This window comes from Echiichthys vipera, assembly GCF_963691815.1.
Source record: "Echiichthys vipera genome assembly, chromosome: 8".
In the NCBI taxonomy this organism is placed as follows: Eukaryota; Metazoa; Chordata; class Actinopteri; order Perciformes; family Trachinidae; genus Echiichthys; species Echiichthys vipera.
In genome coordinates, this window is record NC_139833.1 from 18487042 (window position 1) to 18505383 (window position 18342).

At 39.0% G+C, this 18342-nt stretch overlaps 1 protein-coding gene across 1 annotated transcript; it reads left to right on the top strand.

Moving 5' to 3' along the window:
- Nucleotides 1–484: 484 nt before the first annotated feature.
- On the top strand, nt 485–12875 carry slc6a20 (solute carrier family 6 member 20; the record flags this gene model as incomplete). Its single annotated transcript, XM_083918514.1, has 11 exons — nt 485–608; nt 2940–3080; nt 3218–3309; nt 3440–3667; nt 5686–5796; nt 6370–6611; nt 6821–6983; nt 8087–8288; nt 9584–9743; nt 9828–9993; nt 12705–12875. 11 exons carry the CDS (start codon nt 485–487, stop codon nt 12873–12875), a joined length of 1800 nt encoding a protein of 599 aa, XP_083774640.1.
- Nucleotides 12876–18342: the final 5467 nt, after the last annotated feature.

Here is an 18342-nt window from a genome sequence, read left to right on the forward strand (position 1 = left end):
TTCCACCCACCTCACGGTTAGTTTGACTGGCAAAAGCCTCCTCTCACCATGTGGGTCACATCTGAAAATACACATACATGAATGTGAAATGTGACGGTTGAGACATCCTCTCCATGCCCAAGATAAATGCGTTTGTATACTTTCAGTAAACACATGAGCTGGACTCGACAGTGATGTTTTCACAGATGCAGGCCTGACGTTTTATCATTCAAGGCCCGCGTATCAACTACAAGAAGCTTTTACAGCGCCCTCAAGTCAAAGGCTCAGGGGAGGAGGAGTTATGTAATAACACAAAAATAAGAAAAGTTCTTTAAGAAGACCCTCCTTCTCAGGGTGACCACATTACTATCACAGTGAGCTTATAAAAGGGTGGCAGGACGCACGGTGCCGCGCAGCCTCCTACAATCCGCGCACTGATCCACTTGTTGTTGTTCTGCTGAGGGTTCGTGCTGCAGGAGCCTGGGGACGTTCACGGGACGCGGACATGGTTAAAGAAGCAAGACCCAACTGGGACAACCCCATACAGTTTGTCCTGGCATGTGTATCATATGCGGTCGGCCTGGGAAACGTGTGGCGTTTTCCATACCTCTGTCAAATGCACGGTGGAGGTAAGTGATTGATTTAATTGAGGTTCCATTGAGAAAATCATTTTTCATACACGCAGAGGATCATTTGCATTTTAAATAGAGAAACCATGGGTTGATTCTCAGGTGAGACACCTGTTAACGATACTTTCCCACTGACTTCCATACTCATTAAATGTTATGTCATCATACAGTGTGTTATCGTGTCGGGGTACATGAGGTTGCCTACAGTAGGCCTATTAACCTCATCCGAACTTCTCATACAAGGGTATTAAAGGCCAGGGAAGTGTACTTAAAAAGCACATTCCAGCAATAAGGCAACTCAAAGAGCATTACATTTAAACATTAAAAGGACTTAAAAAAGAAAAAACAGTCATGAAAGAGAATAGAAAATAAAAAATGCTTTCTTTCTCTTCCTTTTCTCTGTATACCTTTTATTTAATGCCTTTTGGGGGCAGACCGTTTTAAAATTGAATTGTTTACTGAACTGTTTTCTGCACAACTGCTTCCAATAAAGAATTGGAACAAAAGAAGAACAAGACAGATATAAAATGCAATTAAAAAATGAAATAAATAAGAGTTCTCTTCTTCGGATACAGATGTTATTATGCACCAGTTTATTGACTTGTTTCCTGTAATCTGAGACACTCAGATGGGCTGTTTCTGGTGTAAATATCCACTGCACTGGACTGAATGACTTATTGTCAGACAGTCAGTTGACCCGAAGTTGAAGCTATAGCAATAAACTTGTTGCAGGTCATAAACTAGGGAAGAACCGGAATTAGTAGATATTTAGTATGTCTATTATCTACAGACTTTACACTCTAACTGCTGTAGCACCAAAGTGATAAGACACAATAATAAATACATATAATTAAGACACCCCAAACATGAATACAGCCTATAAATATTAGTATTATTAATGTTGTTGTTGTTGTTATTTTATTAATGAAGGTCACACATTTATAATTACATCGGTTTCTTCTTTGAAAATGTCCGTTATTCAAGCTGTTTATACATCACACTAAAGCCATGTGTGTTTCTACTTTTTCTATTTCTAAGGTATGCAATGGCGCTGTGGTGCAGTATACAATAGAGCCGTATACTTGTCACAAAAAACAAATCAGTTTATTAGAACCTAAGTTACATAAGTGCAGAATCTTTGAAATCTTTGAAATCTTTGAAATTATTTATGAGAATTGACATGTGAAAGAAATGATATGAGCTGTGGCTTTTGAACAGCAGAAGGGGCAAAGTGAAGAAATATTACTCAAAATTGTTATGCAAAGGTGGATGTTATGTAAGATGTAAGCGTCTTAGAATGAAGGGGGGCAGCTTTGATTCTTTTTGAAAATACAATCACACATTATACATTATATTGTATTGTAATGTGATGTGTTTAAATCTACTGAAGCAGGTCCACTTTTGAACAGAAAGTAGTTAAAGGTTTGGCGATATCTCCGTGAGCAGAGCTATATAAAACCTGCAGTACAGCACATTTCTCCCTGTCCCTCACATGGATCAGTAAGGATAAAACAGTATTACAATACAAGTAGGAATGAACAGGGGCATGGTCAGAAATTGTCATCAGAGTAGATATGATGTGTTTAGATGTGAGAATTGTTGTCTTTATTGGCCCTTTACAGGGATCACTGAACAATAATCACACACTACTGTAATTATTGTCCTTAATGTGCAACATCAGAGCAGCAGACCAGCGAGACATGCGACAGTCTTCTCTCAAGGTTGGATGGGAGCCGCTAAATAACTTGGTTCATCAGCCCCACAAAATGTAGCCAAAAATCATTTAGTGCACAGAAATGGCAATTGTCGGTGTGTTGGTGAGCATTGTTTTCTCATTTATTGTTAAGTTTCTACTCTAGGTTTATGCTCTTGACTGTTTCCTGCACTACTTTGCTTTATATTTATTTGTTGTACCAAACACTAAGGTAAATTCCTTGTAAGTGAAAACCTACAGTACTTAGCAATAAACCTGATTTTGATTCTAAATATAATCTTTAGCACTTCATTGGAAGCATATCATTTTGGTCCTGAAATTCAGGAATTCAGCACTAGTGTGGTGCATTTTAAACAATATACTGCCCGGGCAGCAACAGGTGCTGCAAACTCCAGTACCAAAACTGCATAAATCCAATCTTAGCTTCACCACTCCATCCACCTCCACCCAAATGGGTTTTCTTAGAGCCAGGATAGGAATCACCAAACAGCTACAAAATGGACTACAAACCAGCATCATGACTGCTGTTGATCAAAGAATATGTTCTTATCGTTTCAGTTTGATTATTTATATTTATTGTTTATATGTTCACGGCTATACTATATTTCCACCTTCAGGGGGCTTCTTGATTCCATATTTCATCATGCTGATTGTGGAGGGAGTTCCCTTATTCTACTTGGAGCTCGCCATTGGTCAGAAGATGAGTCGAGGCAGCATCGGGGCGTGGAGTGGCGTCAGCCCTTATTTGGGAGGAGTAGGTAAATGCTGACTGAACTAACTTGTGGCACTATCCACCAGGTGCCACCTTATGAGTTAATAGGTAGTTGTATTTATGTAAAATGGGAAACAAATTGTCCTTTGTAACGATTCTTTTTGTATAATTTTCTCCTTTTAGGTCTTGCTAGTGTTGTGACGTCCCTGTATCTGTGTCTCTATTACAACATCATCAATGCATGGAGTTTCTGGTACCTCTTTCATTCATTTCAAGTGAGCAGCTAATAAACAAACTACTGTCATTTTTCAGTAGCTGATACTATATTGATATTTTTTAACAAAATGCTGGATGTTGTTTGGACGGCGAGCTGACGCACTTATACACTGTTCACTCCCACCCCAGTCAGTCCTGCCTTGGGCAGAATGCCCCATCAATTCCAACCGGACAGGACCAATAGAGGAGTGTGAGGTGGCTACACCCACCCAGTACTTCTTCTACAGGGAAACTCTGGACATCTCTCCGTCTATTGAAGAGAATGGAGGCGTTCACACAGGCCAGGCCATGTGCCTCGTTCTTGCCTGGGTGATTACCTACCTGTTCATTGTCCGAGGAGTAAAGTCAACTGGAAAGGTAAGGGAAGTCCCTCAAACTGCAAATATTGGGAGCAAACACATTGTCTAGTCTGACAGTTTCAACTGACAACTTTAAAGAAACATTATAAAAAATAAATGATGTGGAATATACTGTATCTAATGTTAAACCGGAATACATCAAGTTAGCAATTATAATCAATATTTTTATGTTTTTTATATTACTATTGAAAACAGTGCATATATTCTTTGTATCAAATCCAAATTATGCACTTTACATTTGCCATCAAGACCAAGTGGCAACCTTGATGCTGAAAAAAGAATCCACTGTGATAGTATCACAAACTGCAATCTCAGGAATGGCCTCTTGAGGCTGTCTCCAGAACTGAGTTGGTCCCTAGCAGAAATAAACATGTTTTATTATAGCCTGGTACACAAATGTTTTTTTTCTCCATAGTCAATTTCCCTGTTCATGACAACTGGCTTATACTAAGGTTTAAAACACAAAGACGCTAGAACCGCCAAGAGTTTAAATTTACCCGCAGCTGCTTTTTGATGTTATGTAACATTGTCTCCAAGTCTTTGACTTTTCCTAAAAGCGTGATATGAAGCACGACCTATTTTTATAAAAGTATTTAAAATGATTCTGCCCGATTTGATAAACACTCAACCAGTCAAGACAAAAGGCCACCCACCATAGAGCCTAGGGCCTGTCCGACATTCTTACATGTCATTCATACATTTATTCTGCCTGGTAAAGGGATGCAAAGCTCTAAGCCGGGGGTGCCCAATTCTGGTCCTGGAGGGCCACTGTCCTGCATGTTTTAGAATAATAATAGTAATAATAATAATTATAGAATCAGGCGTGTTAGAGCAGAGAGAAACCTAAAACATGCATGACATTGGACCTCCAGGACCGGAATTGGGCACCTCTCTTCTATGCATTGAATATAGACGAGGGTTTTTTCTTTTGCTCTTCTTTATCTGCTGTTCTTTATCTGTGTTGTTTTTTATCTGTGCTGTTTTATCCGATGTTCACCTTGAAACATTCTTAAGAAAAGTTCTGTATAAATAAAGTTTATTATTATATTATTTTATTGTCATATTGTGATTTTGTGAGTAGCATAAAGGGACTACAATTGAGCATTGTTTTGCATAACAAGTAATAAATAGCTGATAAATAATTGAACCTTACCTTGTACCTTGAAAATCAGTGCATTCTGATTGTGCAGACATTTTTACCCGTTGGCAGTCCAGTCTGCCAGTCTGGTGATTCTAGTGTTTAAGTTAAGTGCATAATTAAGGGAATTTGAGTGGCAGGTGGGTGACGTTGCAGATGGCGAGCAGACGTTTTGGCTTCATTCGGCCCACCTCAGCTCCATCCATGCTCCACCTCTGCCTATTTTTGGTTGGTTTTTGGTTTAGGCAGGATCAGGCACTGTCAAGATGGGGCCACCCACTTAATTTTGGCTCTTCAAAATCACACGAGTAACGACAGGGAGACTATATCCATATTTTATAAAGTCTATACTCAAGACGCAGCCAAAGCATTATCCTGATGATTTAAGTGGGATTCTACATTAGAGACGAAATAATGGTCAATAGTTTATAGAAATAACATTTATCTTCTGTTTAGTTTAGTAAATGGAAGAAAAGGCATGTTCATGTTATCAGTATTAGTTAATTATAAAACGCCCCAATTTACAATGCCAAATGAAGAGAAATGAATACAATAACTGCTGCTACAACAACAATAACATAATGTGAAATAGGGAGACCTAAAATGTGTTCGTTTTAGAATAAACATACATATTTGTCAGCCATATGAAAGATCTTTGGTCATGCAATCACGTGCAATCACAGGAACTAATCATTTATATATTTCCTAGACCTGTGGACCAAATCGGCTAACAGCTAACGAAAAACGCACATTTAACGTATGTTTTGCTTTTGACCAGACCAGAGGGATATGATGAAGTGGTCTAACATGTCACCTCCCTCCCCAAGCATTCACTTCCATATTTGAACTCTGACTTTGCTGTTTGGCTCCATCTGTAGGTGGTGTACTTCACAGCGACATTTCCATATGTGGTCCTCCTCGTCTACCTGATCCGGGGTGTTACTCTTCACGGTGCCATCAATGGTGTCACATACATGTTCACACCAAAGGTAGGGTTGTGTTGGATATTGGACGACAAGCGTATAAACATATATGAATTCTAGCATTACAGCCTAGAGGTTATCTAACAAACCGCTGGTGCACTGTGTGATAATTACTACTACTTTTATTAAAGATCGTGCGACCTCTTGCTGCTCATGGGGGAATTGTTAGGTCTCTGTAAGTCATGAATAAGTCATAGAGTGTGGTCTTTACCTACACTTTATGTAAAGTAGCTTGAGATAACTTTCGTTATGGTTTGGCACTATAAATAAAATTAAATTGAATTATGTTGTATATCAATAGTTGAAGTATAAGATATGTGTGCCTGATGTAGTTTTATGTAGAGAAGGACAATATTCGATACCGTTCTTACATTATTTGTAGTGTCTGTAGTGTTCAAGCCTCTGCAGTACTGTAAAAATATGTATTATTTTAATTTTTAAAATGTAATTTATTATATTTTGTGCTTGTGTGTGCATATGTGTGTGCGTGTGTGTGTGTGTGTGTGTGTGTGTGTGTGCATGTGTGTGTGCATGTGTGTGTGCGTGTGTGTGTGTGTGTGCGTGTGTGTGTGCTTTCAGTTGGAACACCTTGCCAACCCTACTACATGGATCAATGCGGCCACTCAGATCTTTTTCTCCCTGGGTTTGGGTTTTGGGACACTCATAGCCTTTGCCAGCTACAACCATTACAACAATAACTTTGAGCGCCAGGCCATCATCGTTTCCCTCATCAACTGTGGAACCTCCGTCTTTGCCAGCATTGTCACCTTTTCCATCTATGGGTTCAAGGCCACTGTCAACTACGAGAACTGCCTGGAGAGGTGTGTGTTTTGTGCTAATGTGCACATGTGAGTGCAGCCTTACAGTACACCTGTGTGCATGTGTGGGATTTCCAGTTCATATTTTGACTTTTGACAAAGGGATACAGAAGCCCAGAAGAGGGGATAAAATGTTTAGTGATTTCTTTGCCCAATTGGTTCACCAGGCTACGTCGCGTGGATGTAACAGTCCTTTTATTTTCCTCATCCAGGACACGCTTACTGCTGCTAAATGCCTTTAATCTAGCAGAAGACAGTATCACCATGGACAATGTCTTTCATTGGATTGAGAAGCTGAACGCAACATACCCAGTGCAGTTTGCTGAACTGGCCGACAAACTGGAAGACTGTGACCTGGAGAGTGAACTCGACACTGTACGTTCCTCATCATTACATTGTCATTGTCTCACATGTATAGTTATTAATATAATGACAATACAATTGTTTTACGCAGATTCTGAGAGACACCAAAACAAGAAATGAACTATATAAGGCATTGGCCTCAAGCCTATAGCCACAGCATTTTGGGAAATGATGAGAGGTGGTATACAGTGATATTTGAACACCATACTGCCATTTTTAGGCTGGATTTCTTCTTAGCCTATATAAAGGAACTACACCGGCCATTTAGAGTTACCATGTGCAGCTAGAAATTATGCTATGAAAGCAGTGAGAGCGAATCACAACAGTGAAGTTGTGACCTTGACAGCTGAACAGTGAGCTGAAACCTTAAATCTCTGTAAAGCCAAGTGAAGCAGATTCAGGTACATACAAATTCATTGTTTTCACATTGTCAGTTGGTACATTGTTATGGTAAGAATATGGATTGTGGCCCATTTTAATATTGCCTTTGCTGGGGTGAGTGGATAAAGATACTGCCAGATAGTTTGATATTTCATAAGGATTTCATAAGGGAAAATGATAAATGATTCCACTGTGATGATCGTGGATACAGTATGAATAATACATCAACTGCATAAAGACGGAACAAGAATTTGTAGATACCTTTAATGCTTGTGTTTAATCCAGCTTCTGCTTCCAATGGTTCAGTTAATGTGGAGTGAGTGATAAGAGACGGGACAGGACAAAAAACTTTTTTTTTCAATATTAGAAAAACAGTTTAAGAAGTAACAGTCCAAGTGAGCCTTAGGCAAAGAGCTTCAGGGTTATAACACTTTACCTCCAACACATCATCAAAGTAAACAGCACCTTTTACCAAGATGTCCATTTGAACCAACCATTTGCACCGTTCTGCCCATTAAAGTGTAATTCCGGCGCAAAATCATCCCATGGTCTTTTTTTGTCACTTATAAACATCAAATAAGCCATCAAAACAGTTTTTTGTCTTGTAACAACTATGGAGAAATCCCGGACCATGAAATGATGGGGATCTAAATCCATCTGAATGCAGCAAATATAGGTCTTTAGATTCCATTGCACGTGATAAACTGTTTGTGTCTGTCTCTTATTTGTTTCAGGCAGTGGAGGGGACAGGTCTTGCTTTCATTGTGTACAGTGAGGCCATTAAAAATATGCCATTGCCTCAGCTGTGGTCTGTGCTGTACTTCGCCATGCTCCTGCTGTTGGGGATGGGCAGCATGCTGGGCAACGTCACTGCCATCATCACCCCGCTACGAGACTTCAAGATTATGTCCAACGTTAGCAACGAGTTGCTCAACGGTAAGATCCGCGCTGTTGGTTCATATAGTCCCAATAAACTATTGTCGTATTGGTGCTGTTCAGGGGTGGAAAAAGTACTCGACGAATATTTACTTCAGTAAGAGCAGTAACACAACCAAAGGGTAAAAGAAGTCATTATGCAGAATGACTACTTTAAGAATAATATGTATTATATAATTGGATTAAAATCATTGGTGCAGCCATGTGTTCATCACTTTAAAGTTGTAAAGGTGGAGCTAATTTTGATTATTTTACATACGTCATCTGTGGTGTAGTTTGTGAATTTCTACCCAATGATCAATAAAAAAAATGAACACTTGAACATACGGCGCTGTGATAAGAACTACCGAAAATGACGGAAACAATCTTTATGAAACATTTATTTGACGTGTACCTCCATTTTTCTCATGTCCCATAGGGGGCAGGGTTTATGACCTATTACTGCAGCCAAATAAATTCTGTGTACTTTCGAGGTGTAATTTGAGAACATTCGTGAGTTGGTTGTCATTTTTCCACTGTTTCAAAACAGGCCATGCTATATCCTTTCCTTGCCTTGGTTGGTGATAGGTCACGTGATTGGTTGTAGGTCATGTTTCATTGATCTGATCAGTTGTAGGTTTAGTCAACTGCACTTAGAAGCATTTTGGTCTGCACCGTTGATAACGCCCCTTGGAAATCGTTCCAGATTAACACATATTTGGAAATAAGTCTGGTGATGCCAGGCTATGGTGGAAGGACAGTAGGAGCACAATGTTCAAAAGAAACAATTAAAGTGGAAATTACCATAGACTGTATAAAAAATGGACATAGTGTCTCCATTGAAGTCTCCAATCATACTCGCCTCTGGGAGTTGCCATCTTGTCAGACTTTGACTCCGCCTCATTTCCTCTTACCAAAAAAGGGCATTGATGTGACGTTTGGGGGAGGGAGATACATCAGTCTGGCTGACGTATACCTCAGTGAGGGCCAGAGGCTAACTGTCACTCAAGAGGTCACACTCCTGTACCAGGCCTTAAATAGGTTTAATTATGCTGTGAAAACGGCCTGTTTAACATGGGGGTCAATGAGAAATTGCTCTATTATGAAACATGCCCCTAGTGTCCAATCATTGAACTGCAATTTTGCCACTTCCTTACTGGATCAACCAGGAAGTCGCTGCGGTGGGGGCTTGGAAATGACACCCTTGCTCTCACATTAAAAAAAAAAACCCTGTTACATCATCATGTGCTTCTTTGCAGCGGATGTTAAAATGTACTGATGGGACATTAACATCAGTGACTGTGTTTTTCTTGCAGGTTTAGTGTGTTTGTTTTGTATGCTGCTCGGCCTGGGCTTCACCACCACATCAGGGAATTATTGGTTTACCATGTTCAACGACTACGGAGCCAATTTCTCCCTGCTGTTCGTCGTCCTCATCGAGGTCATAACAATCGGTTACATCTATGGAATTGGAAGGTTTGTGTGTTTGTATGTGGTAGTACCCACATTTGTACGCTTTCAGTTCTGCTTTGTTTTGGCTCAACTATATACCAATCTTAGGTTTGAAAAAGACATAGAAGACATGCTCGGTCATCGTCCCAACTGGTACTGGAAGTTGATGTGGAAGTTTGTCAGTCCCCTTCTCCTTATCTCCCTCTTCGTCATCTACATTGTCAACTACATCCGAGGAGGGACACCCACCTACCAAGCATGGAATAAAGAGCTGGTGAGCTTTGGCTTTTTTTCTCCTCCAGTACTGGTGCCGTAAGACAAAAGTAACAAAATCAGTAACTAAAGTTAACTGATTTTGGCTTTTTCAGTTAATCAAATTTTTTCCTTTAATAATGTTTTTCCTTTCATGCACAAATTGGGCAAGATGTAAAAGCTGTTCCTGTGTCCCGTTTGGTTTTCATCTGCACCTCTCATTATCAGCCATGGTTATGCAGTCTGATAATTACAAGGCTTCTTACATGGATACCTGCTAATTGTTGATGAGCTGCCAGACATGTAAGAGGCTGATAATTAGCTGCACATACACTTGACTAATTAGTGGCCTATATCACTCTTTGTTGCACGTTCAATCAGTGACACTTACCTTACATTTTATTTTGAAATCTTTATGGCAAACTACAGTATTTCTATTACAATCACATAAAACATGGCATCATCCATAGCTATGGAGTCAACCCTGCCCTTTCTTTTAGCTTAAGGCTTCTCTTAAAATAAATGTGTGCATGCACGGGGGTTAACCCAGTCTCCAGAATAAAATGTTGGCATTGTCAATTTCTGAACTTGCAAAAAGTTCTCATTTCCTACTCATCACATACCGACACTTTCTGATGCTTGAAAGTCGCAATTTTACTGTTGTGAATTCAAATAAAAACTATTCACGTCCCTTATGTTAAGGCATCAAAACTACATTGTAGTTTTTATTAAAATAAGAACGTCTGTTATGTAATTAAGTTTCACCATGACACGAACAGGACACAAGCTGCCTTCTCCTGGGTGAAAAGTCTATAATTTTACATAGGAGTCAATCGAAAGCCTGGTACGTCACACGGACGTAAAAGGGTGCCAGAAATGTTCAAAATAAACATTTCTGTGGTTTGCAGAAACTTACAATGCCAACTTTTTTCTGGTGGCCAGGCTGCAGGGGTTAGATTAAACTGTAACAAGCCAGAGCTGAGTTCTGCCTCCTGATGTCCAAATTGCAATAAGCTTCAAAATCATATCCAGGGCTGTCAACATCTCTGGTCACATCTTTGGTGTGAGACACTCACTCGTAGCGTTTTTTTGTAGTATCTGTATACTATAACTAACACAGAGAGCCCTACATGTAACCGTATAGCAGTGTCACAAGCAAGACAACAGGTCAAATCTATTTAAGAGGCATGATGTTAAAATACATTTTCAGTTGTTTTGTGTCAGTTGCTATCCAAGCAGGACCACGTTAGCCCACATACAAAGAATAATGCTAATTTTGTTAAACTTTCGGCTGCTTGTTGGTTGTGTTATAATGAATCAACTAATTCTTATCGTGAGCGACATTGTAACATTGTAATGACAATGTCTGTGTAAGTGGGAAACAATAGTAAAACCAGAAGAGGATTTACCCTCATTAACCTGTTCAATGAGTCAATATTCAATATATGTAGCCACATTATGTGAGGAACATTATTCAGGAGAAATCTCCTTTTCTGGCTGTGGTCAGACAAGGCTCTTTCTTAATTAGGAGTATAAGAGCATTAGGTCAGTCTTAATATTACACCACACAAAGGTATATGATATAATTAGTGTGAGCTAACCTTAGGGAAAAGAGGACAATTTTGAACTTGAAAATGGAGACACGAATGGCGTTGCTTTTGTGGCTCTAATTAGTTTTTGTAAAATTAAGTGCATTGTGTCTTGATGTAACTGTAAGAAGAAGCTGTCCTCATCAGAAAATCTGCTATTTGTTCAATTGTTAATAATGAAAGTATATTAACATCTTCCTAAAAAGCAACTTCTTGTGATTGTCTAAATGTGAATGTGCTCTCCTAGAAGCAAAGTACGTCCTCATGGCACTGCAGAACAGTAAAGGGATTTTTTTTCTGATTCTTTTAACCTAAATCTTGGATTCCGTCGGGTATCTGTATAATGACTATTTAGCATAAACTTTATTAAAAAAATGGACCTAGCCTGTACATTGAGGTCCGTTCTCTAACCTTGATCCAATCGTAATCACCAACGGGAGTCACCATCTTGTGAAACTTTGACTCCGCCTCATTTCCTCTTACAGAAAAAGAGCATTGATGTGACGTTGGGGGGAGGGAGATACATCCATCTGGCTGACATTTACCTCCGAGGAGAATTGAAGGCCAGACTAGAAAGGTTTTGTTGTACCAGGCCTTAAAGAGGTTTAATTATGCTGTGAAAACAGCCTGTTTAACATGGGGGTCAATGAGAGATTGCTCTATTGTGCAAACTTGCCCCTAGTGGCGACTCGGCAAACTGCGGTTTTCTGTATTGGATCAACAAGGAAGTCGCTGTGGTGGGGGCTTGCTATTTAGCCTCTTAGGGCAACAGCTAATATTATGGGCTTTCCAGTGTAGCCAGCGGATATCTGACCAAGACTTCCTTTTCCAAGCGACAGTCACTGTTTACGGTCCGATTAGCAACTTGTGACGCAAGAATGGAGTTGAGGTTGAGAGATGACTTCTTTGTAAACAGATATCTGCATATGTATACAGATAAATAATAACAAAAAGCTATTGAAAAGCTAAATCGTTTGCTCGCCACACATCTATTTTCTGGCATCCAATCAAAGCCTTCTCAAAACTGATTGGGACAACTAGTCCCACTACAAACGGAAACTAAAACCTTGTCCCGTTGCCTACGGGTAGATGAACAAATGATGACTGTCAAGACAGGTGTTAACTGTGCCTTTTGTTCCCTCAGGGCAAGTCAGTGGTGACAGAGTATCCTGTCTTTGGTCAAGTCTTCATTGGGCTGCTGCTGGTATCATCAGTCAGCTGTGTACCCCTCACAGCTCTGTACGTCTACTACAGGAAGAGGAAAAATGGGAACCGTCCCATGAGGCAGCATTCTGTCAGCACAGTTTCTGCTTAGTGATAAGACAATGGCGGACTAACCATCACCTTTTCCTTCCTCGACACCTCTGTCCTTCAGCTGAACACAGCAACAGTACATCGTTCATTGGTGTCGGGTATTTTCAAATGAATGTATTACTGTACAGTTTCTCAGTATTAAAGTCAGACGCCTGAGCCAGATTCCAATCAATACTCTGAAAGAGGTTCAAGTTCAAGTTGTGCAACATGATACTAGTTTACTAAATTCGCATAATATGATGGATGTATGAAGATATGTAGCTTACTTAATGGGGCTATGATATGTGGTGTTTAGGTATGTTTGTTTTCATATCGTGTACACTGCAAAAATGTCTTAAGTCATGTTGTCAATGGAGTGAATGAGTTAATTCAGGGTCAAATCAAGTGTTTTTGTCTTGATACAAAATCTCAAATAGGATTATACTCCAGCAATAGGATTATAGAAGGTCCAGCACTACTGCCACCAGAAGCTTTTATTCCTGCAGTCTCCCTTGTTTTGGGAAATTTCTTAAAGTGAGTCAGTATTTTGAAATCTGGGAGAAGGGGCTGTTTACATCACTACTACAGAGACATGACAAACTTTTATAATGTAGTGCTGGAAACTGCCTGCAAAAAAAAATCATATCACATTGGCTCAAATGTTTCTCTTGTTTTAGGCAAATAAGATTATGAACTCAATAATAGACTGTAGATCTTTTAATAGTCCGGTCATCTAATTATAGCTTGTACTGAGTTGTCTGGTCAGATTTATATATGCGCTCTTTTTAAGAAGGTTGTACAAGTATAGTTTTATTATCTAGTTTTATATCTGTTTTGAAAAAACTTGCATCTGCTTAGATACATTATCTAAGAGATGAGTGTTTAACATAGAGCGCATAAAGCCACTCGCTTGAATTAACCAGTAATAGATTTACTGTGACAAATATCATTTTAATACTGGAATATTTGTTTTTCACAGCCTCAGATATGTAAAATGTGTACATATTGTAGATATGTGTGTCATCTAATGATGTAATGATTGAAATACTCAAAAAGTATGTGATTGTTGTGCCATTGGTTAAACAAGATGTTAGTAAATAGACAAAGAACTGCCATTAAAAAAATAGATTGGTGTCAATTAAAATCAAATTAAAACTGTCAATAATGTAAAATGTATAATGTAGTATTTTAATCATGTTCTTATCTCTCAGCTTTTTAGTTTCATGCTGAATAGAGGATTTCATTATGTTTTTATTAAAGAAAATGTTAGTGTTAATAAAGGACATCAGTCTGTGTGTGTGTATAACGAGAAGATACATCTGAATTTACCTGCTCATGGATCTTGTTCCACTCTACCTAATCGTGTTTTCAATGGTGATCCATTTGCTAAACATGCTAATGTAAACAATAACCATTCATAAGATAAAACAAAAATATGGATACCTTTGATTAAGAGTTTGACAGGAGAATGAAAATTGCCATTTGCAGATAATTACTTTGAGCAACCAAAACCACAGTGGATCACAGCATGTACTGATTGCTACACTGTTGATTATACAGTAATATACCATCAGCAATATTGCTGTGGACCAAAATAAATCAGGCAATTTTCACCCTGCTTCAAATATCAATGTATGCTATTTGTACCAGGGTGTCGGTAGCCAACAATGCTATTTCACCCATTTTTTAACCCTAACCCCAACCCTAATCATAACCAATTAGTTTTGTTGCCTAAACCTAACCATGTAGTTGTGTGTCCTAAACCTAACCAAATAGTTTTGTTGCCTAAACCTAACCATGTAGTTTTGTTGCCTAAACCTAACCATGTAGTTTTGTTGCCTAAACCTAACCAATTAGTTTTGTTGCCTAAACCTAACCATGTAGTTTTGTGTCCTAAACCTAACCAAGTAGTTTTGTTGCCTAAACCTACAAAGTTTTGTTGCCTAAACCTAACCAATTAGTTTTGTGGCCTAAACCTAACCAAATAGTTTTGTTGCCTAAACCTAACCAGGTTTTGTTGCCTAAACCTAACCAAGTAGTTTTGTTGCCTAAACCTAACCATGTACTTTTGTTGCCTAAACCTAACCAAGTAGTTTTGTTGCCTAAACCTAACCAATTAGTTTTGTTGCCTAAACCTAACCAAGTAGTTTTGTTGCCTAAACCTACAAAGTTTTGTTGCCTAAACCTAACTAGGTAGTTTTGTTGCCTAAACCTAACTAGGTAGTTTTGTGTCCTAAACCTAACCAAATAGTTTTGTTGCCTAAACCTAACCATGCACTTTTGTTGCCTAAACCTAACCATGTAGTTTTGTTGCCTAAACCTAACCAAGTAGTTTTGTTGCCTAAACCTATCCAAGTAGTTTTGTTGCCTAAACCTAACCAAATACTTTTGTTGCCTAAACCTAACCAAGTAGTTTTGTTGCCTAACCCTAACCAAGTAGTTTTGTGGCCTAAACCTAACCAAATAGTTTTGTTGCCTAAACCTAACCAGGTTTTGTTGCCTAAACCTAACCAATTATTTTTGTGGCCTAAACCTAACCAAATAGTTTTGTTGCCTAAACCTAACCAATTAGTTTTGTGGCCTAAACCTAACCAAATAGTTTTGTTGCCTAAACCTAACCAGGTTTTGTTGCCTAAACCTAACCAATTAGTTTTGTTGCCTTAACCTAACCAATTAGTTTTGTTGCCTAAACCTAACCATGTAGTTTTGTGTCCTAAACCTAACCAAGTAGTTTTGTTGCCTAAACCTACAAAGTTTTGTTGCCTAAACCTAACCAATTAGTTTTGTGGCCTAAACCTAACCAAATAGTTTTGTTGCCTAAACCTAACCAGGTTTTGTTGCCTAAACCTAACCAAGTAGTTTTGTTGCCTAAACCTAACCATGTACTTTTGTTGCCTAAACCTAACCAAGTAGTTTTGTTGCCTAAACCTAACCAATTAGTTTTGTTGCCTAAACCTAACCAAGTAGTTTTGTTGCCTAAACCTACAAAGTTTTGTTGCCTAAACCTAACTAGGTAGTTTTGTTGCCTAAACCTAACTAGGTAGTTTTGTGTCCTAAACCTAACCAAATAGTTTTGTTGCCTAAACCTAACCATGCACTTTTGTTGCCTAAACCTAACCAAGTAGTTTTGTTGCCTAAACCTATCCAAGTAGTTTTGTTGCCTAAACCTAACCAAATACTTTTGTTGCCTAAACCTAACCAAGTAGTTTTGTTGCCTAACCCTAACCAAGTAGTTTTGTTGCCTAAACCTAACCATGTAGTTTTCTTGCCTAAACCTAACCATGTAGTTTTGTTGCCTAAACCTAACCATGTAGTTTTGTTGCCTAAACCTAACCAAGTAGTTTTGTTGCCTAAACCTAACCAATTAGTTTTGTTGCCTAAACCTAACCAATTAGTTTTGTTGCCTAAACCTAACCATGTAGTTTTGTTGCCTAAACCTACAAAGTTTTGTTGCCTAAACCTAACTAGGTAGTTTTGTTGCCTAAACCTAACTAAGTTTTTTGCATAAACCTAACCAAGTAGTTTTGTTGCCTAAAGCTAACCATGTTGTTTTTTTGCCTAAACCTAACCATGTAGTTTGCTGTCTAAACCTAACCATGTAGTTTTGTTGCCTAAAGCTAACCATGTTGTTTTTTTGCCTAAACCGAACCATGTACTTTGCTGTCTAAACCTAACCATGTAGTTTTGTTGCCTAAAACTAACCAAGTAGTTTTGAGTAAGTAACACCCCAGGCAGCAGTTGAGCCATAATCTCATGGGTGAAAGTCCAACACCTAACCCACTGACCCACAGTTAACCACCACAATGTCAGACTTGAGGCGGTGGATGGGGGGTTGGGTGTAAATACCCACTCAGTAACACTCTGAATAAATAGACTTGAGCTTGTGTGTTTACTCTTGATAAATGATAAATAATAAATTATTCTCAACATAAGGTCCAATGAAGGCCTACTTGTCTCCTAAAATGTCCACACTTTGACTATAGTCTATAGTTTGCCACTAGTAGAGTGTGTTTTCACATCTTTCTACTGAAGGGGGAGATGCCTGTGCACTTCCCTAAGATCTGAGTTTCAAATGTACACCAGTCAAGCTAGATTTGGTATGTCACAACTTCAAAAGCCATAAAATCTGAAACCTCCAGCACCGAGCTGACTTAATCAGTACAGGGAGTGAAAACACACTGTAACCTGGTAGCTGATATTATTGTATGTTTCACAACCACTAACGTTATGTGAGCCACTGTCATTTACAAGCTAAAAAGCAAAAAGTTGCTAACTACACAAACCATTCTGATATGTCTGCTTGGTGAACAACAGGCTTCCTCTCCACTTCCTACCCCCCTACCTCAGGTGCCCTCGCACGGATCATGCCTATCCTCAACCTTGACCTGTGGTAGTTCCTGCTGCAGTCGGTGTCTCCAGGACCACATGTTGTCATGATGACAAACACACACAGACTCACAAGGTTAAAACAACACCAGCTTTGTTGTCGTGACTGGCAATAACCCTTTCACCCTCTATATGATGAGCTGGGGAAGATGTAAGGTTTATCTTATCTTCTAGTGACGGATAAAGCTTCACAAGACTCCCTGTCTTTCCGGGAGAGAAACAGCATAAGGATATTTATTGTCTTTCCAGAGCAGGTCATACATGAACGAGAACTAAATGAAGTACTCAGGTCATGATGCAGGTAATAAAAGCAAACAATAAAAACACAATTAAAAAAATATGGCAGTCGATAAATATGAAGTATATAAATAAATATAAAAGGCTGCAAGGTCTAAGATAACAAGGTGACCAAGTGGGCCCAAAGTGCAGCAATGCCCTGAATGATAATAGAAATGATAGTGATAGTACATAGCACATAAGAAAATCAAATTGCAAGAAACTCATAAAACAATATAGGCAATAACCAATAAAGCAACCGAATATAGGTACAGAGAAAATACAGTGTCAGAAGCAATAAACACACAATAAAACAATAAATGGAACAAAGAAGGATGTACTGTAAAATCAAGACTGTTCAAAGTATTGCTGTCATTACGATCTACTCTGATAAATGAAACAATTTTTAACATCTTATAGCTAATATAAGCTGATAAAGGGACCAGGAAATTGACTCCAACAGTAAACATGACTCGGTGCTTGAGCAGAAACTTTACAGCACACAAGGAGATGGAGGAAACGTATGAAATAACATTGCGTAACAGACTCCTATTCTTAACTAGACGTACAGAGGAATCATCCCAACTGAGACTGTGGGGTGGGGGGGTTGTTTCTCAAGTGTTGCGTCAGAAGGACTGAAATGTAAGGCTGAGAGGCTCCCGCACTTTCATGTTTAGCACACCAGGTTGTGTGTGTGTGTGTGTGTGTGTGTGTGTGTGTGTGTGTGTGTGTGTGTGTGTGTGTGTGTGTGTGTGTGTGTGTGTGTGTGTGTGTGTGTGTGTGTGTGTGTGTGTGTGACACTGCAAAGAGTCCTGCCATAAATACCA